Here is a 10,124-nt window from a genome sequence, read left to right as displayed (position 1 = left end):
GCGGTCTGAGTAAACAAGCCGACCTGTCTGACAAGGCCCTCAGACAGCTCAATCTGACTGGTTCCTGCTCAGTCGGACCGACCTGTCCGTCGGCAAGGTCAAGAAATCACCTGAAAAAAGGGACCCTTGACCTATACCAAAATGATCTGCAAGAGTATTGGCAGATTATACACAGAAAGAAAAAATAAAAATAAAAAATAAACCAGCTGGTTTAACTTTACCACAAATTTCAGGAAGGTTTTGCTCGGTAAGGGGTCAGAGTGCGATTGTATACCATTGTACAGGCTTACACTCTAAAGTGTAATTGGTACAGTGGTATCTGTGCGGCATATGTGATGTGACCATCCCATGCTTCAGGTAGTGAGCTCGACTCCTGCGGGTGGTGGTTTTTTTTGCTTGATGAGGATGGGATTGGCTGCCATCGCTGCCGTCGGGGCCAGTACAACCCACCCGCCCAAAAGGTCGGGTACACATCACACTTGTCGTCGGCATCGAACCGACTGCTCAGTTCGACGCCGGGAGCCATCCGACTACCCCTTCAGACGCCGGGATCATGCCGACGCGTCCGACGAATTTCACCCCAACGTCAATCCCACGTCGGCTTAGTGCGGGGTCGGCAGGGTGTTCACCGACGTTGGCTAGACGTCAGAGTGCACCCGTAGTGTAGGCAAGGTGTATATTCCCGAATTGACAACTCTTCAAAATTCAAAATTCAACATTGTTTTCTGGTTCATCCCTTGGAAAAATGGTAGGTAAAATTGACTCCAGTATTTTCATATTTCATATTTATGGGAGGAAAATTGCATGTTACACAGGTTTTCCTTGCTCTGACACTGATTGATACTTGAAGAATAGAAAGTTGATGGCAAACCACTTTCTTTCCAGTTTAATATAGGGAATCCGCATGGAAGAAATATGCTGCAAGGATTCATCAGCCAGTTGGCTGATCCTCCGAAGTTGCAACATTTCAAAATTATGTTGCATGGTATGATGTTATGGGTTTTTTGACTGAAAAGATCTGCAATGAAAATTATTCCCCCTCACTTGGATGAGGATGTATTTTAGAATACGGATAGGTACATTTTTGGAAACACTTGTGTGCATTGAAGCTCAATTCCACAGTTGTTATGATGATGAACCTAACACAAAACTTCAGCCAAGAGATGTTCATGTGTTGGAATTGAGTTACAGATCATTCCAAAACAACTTGACCTACAGTTGCCCTTGTATTCAAAAGAAATTGAAAAAGAGTTGAAGTTGACATTTGACTCACATCAGACCCCATTGTATACAAAATTACGGCTTGGCACTCTCTAGAGAGTGCAACACATTCCCCCCTGGTGAAAGGCTGAGAAAAATTGGTGGAGCAAGGGGAGTTGAGCTTAGAGGGTGGCGGAGAGGATGGGAAAGTAGTAGGTTCTGGATAAAGGATGATAAGGATGTGAAAAGGTTGGAGTTTTGATCAGTGGAAAGGCCCCAATTGTTGATATCTCAACAATGTAAACGGGCTTGGCACCAACATCACTGCAACAGCTGTGCTTTGCTGACAAAAGCGCCAAAATATAGTGAAGCGCTGTAAGACTCAAAAGTGGTAATGAAACTATTTGCTGAATGGTGAAGGGTATGATGGAGTTGCAAGCTCTGCCCTTCTGTTATCAGTCAACAAGACCCACCAAGCTCAGCTTGGCAAGTTTTATTAAGTGATAGGTCTGGTCTGTTCCAGATGAAATCTGTTTGAATGGCAACGTGTAAGTGTTTCAATTACTTTGTTATAAGGGTTGAATTGTTGTTATAAGGGTTTTAGGATTTGAGTGTGGATGAGTGTTGGGTGACTTGTGAGTTCTGGGTGAGGAACTGGGGAGCAGGCCACTGGGGGTGGAGAGAGCTCCTTTTATAGACAAAAAGTGGAGCCCCAAAGGGGCTTGTGGGTTAGGGTTTCAGCTAATCTAGACAACAGGGTGAGGGATTTTAGCTGGTGGGAGTAGATACAAATGATGTCATAACCCCTCAGGGGCGCATGAATGGTGTCAGAATATACCACAGAACATTCTAAATATGCCAGGGGTGCATACATGATGTCAGAATATACAAAAGAACATTCTAACGCATGCATGAGGTGACAGTAGACTGCATGAGCTGTTATCCAGGGGTAATTAGTGTATACACAAAGTCTGAGGCTGCAGAAACAGGGTAAATGATGTCATACTATGTATATAAAGGAGTGTACGTATTAATATGTAATGAGTGTAGCCTGACAGGGAGATGTATGTTTGTATCCTGTGATGTGTATATGTGTAATACTGTGAAACTTTGGTTGAGGCAGGTGACAGCTGAGTTACTGGGGCTGGCCGTGTGATAGGTGTCCATGAGGTGTAACTTCCACACTAGAGGGGGTCCAGGGGTGCTTCCAGTGGTGTCTTGAGGTGAATTTGGCGGTAGAATCCATTTCTGGGGTCCATTTGGTGGTATCTTTCTTGAGGCCTAGTATGAGTAATTATGTGGCATAGAAAAAACTTTTTATTTTTCCACTTTTTGGTCTACCACAGCGCAGCGGCCATTGGCTTTTCCCAACAATGGGCCTATACTGTACTCTACTATATAGGTCTGGTTGTACCACCCTATACTAATAACTGTACTACTATTGGCCCGTATAGTATTCTGTGGTTTTTCTCTGAAACAAAAAAAAAAACAGATATAGTAACTTTTTTTGCCCCTGGTTACCACGATAACACACTTAACCAGGTGTAAACATAAGGCAATGACATGTGTGCTCCTGATGATTGTACAGGTGAACTATGCCACCTACCTGGTCCTTGCGGCAATAGCAAAGGCTTATTTACAAACACCGGGTAGGTCTTGTTCTGTTGAGAGATTGTTCTCTGTGGCTGCAGGCGTGTGTGGCTCCAGACTTGGTTGTCTGTTCCCTTCAACTACTTCAAAATCCTTTGGCAGCCTTATGTGGCTTTTTTAGGATTTTTCCCTCTCAGGGGACTTTGCTGAGGCCTGAAAGGCTTTGGGTGCTCTGATCCCCAAGCCCAAGAAATAGATAGATTTTCATCCCTACTGAGTAGTGGTACTGGCCAAATCTGGCCAGTATAGTATTGATATTTTTTTGTTTCTTCCTTCATTTGGATATAGTATTTTTTTTAAAAAAAATCCTCATGCAATCAGTATTAAAATTTCATCACGGAAAATGGAAATAACAGTACTACTGTTATTGGACCAAAAAAATACGATAACTATACTATACCAATATCTGTATACTAAAGGCACATTGTTGCTTTTCTTGGCGCCCAAAAGCGATAGCGTCAGCAGCCAGGCGCTGTTTTCAGCTTTAGCGCAGCACAAAAACTGCTGTACGGATTTTAATCCTCAGGTAGCGAAGCGTTTTTCCCCGCTTTTTCTGCGAGATAGCGCAGCAAAAGCGGCGCAGCGGCCGGAGGCGCTTTTATTTGCTTTTAGCCGCTTTTTCCTACAAAAAGCGTTTCTAGCGCAGAGGGCTGCGGCGCTTGGGCCCACTAAGCCTCTTCTGGCTTACAATAGTGATGATAGCCCCAGAAACACCGCAGTTTTGTGTGCTGCTGATTCCAAATTTTAAGTTGGAGCAACCACAAAATGTGCAGCAGTGAAAAAATTCACCCCTTTTCAGCGCTCAGTGCTCTTGTCAGCAAGCTTCACCGCTTTTCAGCGGTCAGCCCTCTTGTCGTCAAGGTTGACCACTTTTTAGCACGCACTGCAGGCCGCTGAAAAAAGCGCGCTGAAATCTTTTTTTGTTTCCCCCTCAGATCAATCAGCAAAAAGTGCAGCGGCTCACCCGCTGCTAAAAGCTCGGGCCGGGACAATTTCTCTCAAATTGTCGCCTGCCCCGAACCCGTTTAGCTTGCGGGCAGCCCGTGGGCTACCCGCCAGCTAATTGGGTTCGGAGCCCCGCGGGCTGCCCGCAAGCTAAACGGGCTCGGGGCGGGCGGCAATTTGAGGCAAACTGACCCAGCCCGTCCCGCCCGTCTATTCTGGGGCCCGACGCGGGCAGCCCCTGGGTGGGCCAAACCCGCCCAATTGCCATGCCTACCTGAAGCTGAGCCAACCAATGTTGAGATAGCCTTGGTCAGCTAACCTGCGCACATACTTGGGCTTACTTGACCCAAGAATTTAGCAAACCATGCTCTGGGGTTGTCAGGTGCGGCGCGCTGACCCCATTTTCCGAGATTTCCGGGGGGCAGGGTCGCAGTGGAGGACTTCCCTTTGGTTTGGAAGATCAGCTAACTGCTGTTTTCTATGGATTTTCAAAGGGGAGCAAAAACCTGCAAAAACAGTTTCAATGCTAAAAACAGAACATAAAAATTAGCCAGCTTTCTCAACCGGCGGGAAGTCCTTGGCCAGTTCTCGGACAGACTTTGGTCGACGACTCTTGCAATAATCTGGGCCCGGGCTACCGAGCTCGTCGGACAAGGTCTGTTTGACAACATCCTGGACAAAGCTGTCCAAGCGCATAATTCGTGCGTTGGAGAGGCTCTGTTGCTTGTGCGGGGCCGTTCGGAGGCGAGCTTAACTAAGCCTCTCCAAGGAGGCGCGAAGCGTCTCCGAAGGAGAGGCTTAGGACTAATGTCCCATATTTGGCCTGAGGCTGACGGGTTTTTTCAATGAAAATGTGTGATTTTGTGTTTACAACTCTCCTACAACTTGGTATCACCTCATAATCCAAATCCCAGTTGGCCATGTCTAGCCCTTGATCTCAGCTGTCTTGTACATGTTTTTTCAAGTAAATTCATCAAGAACTGGCCGCTCAGCAGCCATTCTTGTAAGGGCATTTTCTGAGCAATGTGACAGACCCGCCGGGCCATTTGCAGGTCAAGTACAGACACTTTCTCACGGTTTCAGCCTTGCAAGGCCTCGCAAGCCATGCTTTTACAACAATTTTTTTTTCAAGGGATGGGGGTAGGTGTTGTGTTAAACACGCCAGAATATGTAGAAAGAAAATCTGATTCTAATGATGCCAGAGGCTGTGAAGAAATCCAATGGGTATACGGTGATATGGGGGATATAAGGGATTTTTAGATGTTTGGCTGGGCAGCCTCAGGCCAAATATCGGACATTAGGCACAAGTCCCTCCCGCAAGCGGGAGGGTGCTCGCGCCCCGCGAGCACAGGGAGGGACTTGTGTTAAGTTCGGTTCGGAGGTGAGCACTTTGCGCCACGGAGTGACTTGAGTAATTTGAGTTCGGTGCGCGCGGGGCACTCCTTCAGCGAGCGTAACAAAGCCCGCGGCACCGCGGAGCCGTAGGTTCGGGAGAGATCTCGATGCTATGCATCTCGACCAGGCCAATTGGGTGCCCCCCGGCCGCTGCGGGGACGAGGAGCTTAGTTAAGTTCGCTCCTTCAGAGACGCTGTGTTAAGCTCGACTCGAGTGGAACATGACCTAACATGACCGTCCCGCAGGGCCCCGCTGGCCGGTCGGCGAAGCGCGGCAAGTGTTTCTTAATTTTTCGTTCGCATCAACAAAAACTGTTTCAAATTCCAAGCATAGGTCTGTACTGAATTCACGTGTTGCATAGACGACTTCGGTCGATAGGTGACCACCCGAAGCTTCGGAGCGGGAGCCCTGTCAGCGCCACGTGCCCATCGCCTTAAGCCGATTCGGCGTCGACGATTAACTAACAGTTCTTGATGCAGTGAGCACATAGCTCTCAGAATGGTCGATTAACAGTAAAACGGCCGAGATCGTTCGATGGGATTCGCAAATTGCCGCATAGCCGATCCCAGCGTGCTCGTAAATCGGTCAGGGTATCCAAGGCTCGGGGAGAACATAATAATCTATTGATATGGAGATAATTCAAAATGACTTCATTCCGGAATCACTTTCATCTACATATACACTCATTTTGGGCCTCAAGTACCTTCGAGTCTCCAACTCCCCACTAAGTAACTTCGTCGGCCGGTCACTAGAACTGGTTTTATCTGAGCACCGCTGCAACATGTGCTTTCCCCGTGCCATGCTGGCTTAATGACTCTGTGCAATATTTTTTGGGTAGCATCATGGAAACTAAACTCCATTTGCTCAATCCAGGCGCGTTTAACTTTTGTTCACTCTTTGGCTGGAAAATTGGAACAACCCTACCGGAGCTTAAATAGTCAAGACCGAACCGTTTCTTTTTGAGCTTCTCACTCATTTACGTCTTGAATTCTGAGCCATTATCGCAGCAGTATTGGTATTTTATTTCAATTCACAGTTATCAAGTTTATTCACTATCATGAGTTGCTACGACTACAACTGTCGTGGTCCTCGTTTTTGGGCCATCATGATATGGATACTTCTTTTCCACCTTACCCATATCAAGAGTTTAACTAGTATAAATTCTTCGAAATTTCGACCCAGTTTGAATCCAAATGCAAAATCCAAGCCCTCGAAGAACGCAGCATTCTCGGCGGGTACTACTGCTTCCACTGAAACAGTGCAGGTGAATTCGCCGTCGTTGGTACTCAACCAGATCCATGAGATTACCGGTGTACCGCAAGTTAGAAGGTTCGATTGGGTTGTAGCGTATGTCTAAAGGAGCAGTTATGATGACCTGGTTCTCTTTAATTGATACCTGCCCCGAACTTTGCGCATATAGAAATAAAACCGCAGCCTTTGATGGGTTCACCAGGTGAAATTTGAGGATGAGACCGTTTTGAGCTCGCATTGATGAAGCTTACTAAAATCTGTACTTCTGCTAAAATTTCTTCTTAGAAATGTTTTTGTGATCAACAATCAATTTCCGGGACCACTCATTGAGGTCAGTCGGGATAGCTGCTTGTATGGGAAAAATTGGCATGTGTTCTTTCATTAACTCGCGATTGCTTCGTTTGGTTGTTAGGCAAATGAGGTAAGATTGCCGTTTTTGCGATAACTGCATCACCCATACAGTATGTGCTACGCAGCTCAAACAGAAAATTTAACCGGAACTTCAGGGTGACACTATTATAGTAAACGTTAAAAATGAGCTCAACCTCCCACTCAGTATTCATTGGCATGGTGAGTGGAATGTTTTCTCCTCGCAAAATAAATTTGCAACTAACAATCAGATTGTCAACCGTAGGGATTTACCAGAGAGGTACCCAATGGGTAAGTAGAACCACCATCGATATGATTTGACATACCTTATTTGAACTGAATGGCTTTTGCCTGAGGGATAACAGATGGATGGTGTTTCGGGAGTAACCCAGTGCCCGCAACAACCTGGAACTACATTCACCTACCAATTCACGGTCAAGGACCAGTTTGGAACCTTTTGTGAGTTCTTTCTCATCAAGACTCGGCTCGCGTCATACGATTAACTTCAACTTTCAGCCCAGTATGGTGTATCTAATACTGCTTCCTAAAAAATGTTTGTTTTGAAAATTGATTTGGAAGGGTATCATGTGAGCTTTGCTTCTGCTTAGATCGGTTCATGATTCGCTGCTTTGATTTTCATCCAAATGAATACTTATGGTGAACCGGTGGCGCAAAAACTTCGAAGGCACACTATGCAGCCTTATTGGCCGATGGTATTTCAGGCCCATTGATCATTCACAGTCCTCGAGATCCTCTGGTTCGAGGGATAGACTTCGATAATGACCAGATTCTTTTCATGAAGTAAGTTCCAAATAGCTCAATGGCACAAGGAGTGATTGAGTGTTCTTATTTGAGCTTGTTTTTCAGCGATTGGTACCACGAGTGAGTTGAATCAGCCAATTGATAACAAATAAAAAGGTTTTCTAATTCCCGAGTTCACCAATGGTCGAATCCAAGCCCGAGCACCACCATCTCACGTAAACTTCTATCAACCAAAGGCTATAATGGATCCTTAGCAGCCCCTTCCCCTAATACTGGTATGTTACAAAAAGGCGCATCCAATGAATAATGTGATCAAGTCTTCATTCTTTAACATTCGATGATTTTTCTATGAAGCTTTGTTGAATGGAGTAGGTTTTTTCAACTGTGAAAAATATGGTCAAGGAAAGCCATGTCAAACAAACACCAGCCCGCTAGAAATTCAAGTACCCCCCAGGCAAAGGTCCAGGATACGATTGATCCAAGCGGGATCGCATGCCTTATTTAAGGTTTCGGTTGATAATCACCCACTAGAAGTCATCGAAGCGGACGCCACTCCAGTCCGCAGCTCTACACCATTCCACAGAATTAATCTTCACAACGCGGAGAGGTAAGATGGAACACGCCACATTTTGTTGCTGAAAACAAACAAATGCTGACGAAATCCTCCAAACAACGCAAAACAGATATAGCGTGATATTAGACACTCGAGCGGATAAAGAAGGTGATTCGTTCTACCTGAGGGCCGCAATGGACACTGATTGCTGTAAGTTTCACCCAGTTTTCCAAAGATTAGTTCTGTTATCAGGCAGAGATCAAAGTGGGTTTCACTAAATCGAGCTTGTTCGAACCTCCTTCCAGTCGCTTGGCGTGAGCCTCTTTTTAGTTAGTAAACAAGTACATTTCCCTATGCTGAATTTGAAGCCTTCACAGTCGCTCCCGGAATGGACACTGCCGAAGGGAACACAGCCTTGGCCGTAGTACGAGTCTCTTCCAAGCCTCCGGCAAGTGTTGGAGATCGGTCTGGAATTTCAAGGCCAACTACACTAGATTGGAAGGACACATTGAATGGACCATGTGTTGACTTGGATCAGACAAAACTTTCACCAATAATCAATCCTAAATTGAAGACTACTGCAATTGGAAGAGTAAGCGTTGACATCATTTTTAGGCCGGAGCAGAAGCTTACATTTCATTGAGTGCTTGAACGTTCTCCGTGCATCTTCAAACAGGTGTACTTCAATACAAGCTTCGGTACCATTATTGACAATTCAAGGAAAGGTCCTAAAAATGTCTTGGGGAGATTCTTTGTGGATAACACCACGTGGATTTGTAAGTAGGCATTCAACTGATTTAAGCGCATTTTTTCAAATCATGAGTAATTCTTTTTTCCTCCAGCTCGCGAAACAAAGCCAATACTACCTAAAATGCTAAGCGGAGGAAGGGGAATTTTGAATACCTCTGAGGTGGCCATACAGAACATCTCAAGACCAGGAATTTGGGACGTGGTAGTCAACAATTTGGACCAAGCACTTGATCATCCCCTCCATCTGCGTAAGAATTTTATATTCTCCCCGTTGATGCGCCTCAGATCACCCAACAGTGTTTTCTGACGATATTATGTGATTCGTGCACCTTTTTCAACTTGTAGATGGTGTTGATGTGAGTTCATCTTATTCTCTAGATCGACCTTCTTTTGCTAATTTTTATCTTACTCCTAGACATGCGTAGTTGCCTCAGGGAAAGGTACATTAAGTGAATCAAACTTACCGTCGGCTCAGTACCAACTTGACAATCCGCTTTGTCGAGATGTGTGGGTTTTTTTCCCCTTGGAGTTTTCACTACCTGCTCACACTTGCATATCTTGACGCCATATGGATTGTTTACATATTTAGCCATGTGGTCCCCGGGGGAAGCTACCTTGTTAGTAAGTTGACAATTGAAAATTTTATAATAAAAAAACTCGGGCAAAGCCGGACTTCAAGGTTTGAAAATCATTGATCAATTAATTTCTTCGACTCCCAATACAACTAGTGCGAATAAGGGCTGATAACCCAGGAGTGTGGATCCTTCATTGCCACATTGACTGGCATCTGGCTGCTGGCTTTGCAGGAATGCTTGTGATACAACCCGATATTCTGACGCAAACAGTTTTACCGCAAGCAAACCAAGGACTATGTCGCAAAGGCAGAAAGGGCTCCTAGGGGCATCAGCTCAATACACATGCTTTCTATTTTCTTGAATCTTAAATCCAAAATGAAGTCAAATATGTTCATCGTGTACCGAGATTTGGACTTTAACTAGTGGACTCGCAGTTTTCTATTTCATATGTACAATTTGTCATGGAATACTCTACTATAACATGGACTAATAAATTATTGTGTTTTCGCTTACCAGGAATTTTTTAAGAATTTTTTATCATGGCATGTGTTTTTATTATTATTCTTTCCGCCAATTTAGAAAGCGGGCTATTTGTATTTTTTGCATTTTCTATTTCTTAGCATAGAAACCACTGTTGCTCCCCTTTGAAAATAGAAAATAGCATTTAGCTGGT

At 45.0% G+C, this 10,124-nt stretch overlaps 2 protein-coding genes across 2 annotated transcripts; both read left to right on the top strand.

Moving 5' to 3' along the window:
- Positions 1-5,421: 5,421 nt before the first annotated feature.
- Positions 5,422-5,750, top strand: PtA15_12A20 (uncharacterized protein; the record flags this gene model as incomplete). Its single annotated transcript, XM_053161796.1, has 3 exons — positions 5,422-5,468; positions 5,553-5,601; positions 5,682-5,750. 3 exons carry the CDS (start codon positions 5,422-5,424, stop codon positions 5,748-5,750), a joined length of 165 nt encoding a protein of 54 aa, XP_053025590.1.
- A 498-nt stretch (positions 5,751-6,248) lies between these two features.
- On the top strand, positions 6,249-9,774 carry PtA15_12A19 (uncharacterized protein; the record flags this gene model as incomplete). Its single annotated transcript, XM_053161785.1, has 21 exons — positions 6,249-6,538; positions 6,612-6,644; positions 6,728-6,773; positions 6,855-6,863; positions 6,949-7,012; positions 7,077-7,102; positions 7,177-7,270; positions 7,391-7,398; positions 7,497-7,612; positions 7,679-7,693; positions 7,769-7,848; positions 7,928-8,180; positions 8,257-8,336; positions 8,432-8,440; positions 8,504-8,718; positions 8,803-8,902; positions 8,969-9,124; positions 9,222-9,232; positions 9,292-9,383; positions 9,466-9,497; positions 9,605-9,774. 21 exons carry the CDS (start codon positions 6,249-6,251, stop codon positions 9,772-9,774), a joined length of 1,899 nt encoding a protein of 632 aa, XP_053025589.1.
- Between the last annotated feature and the right edge of the window lie 350 nt (positions 9,775-10,124).

The sequence above is a fragment of the Puccinia triticina genome, chromosome 12A, assembly GCF_026914185.1.
Source record: "Puccinia triticina chromosome 12A, complete sequence".
Classification (NCBI taxonomy): Eukaryota; Fungi; Basidiomycota; class Pucciniomycetes; order Pucciniales; family Pucciniaceae; genus Puccinia; species Puccinia triticina.
The sequence above is the reverse complement of the archived record's forward strand: the minus strand, read 5'-3'. Positions and strand labels throughout refer to the sequence as shown.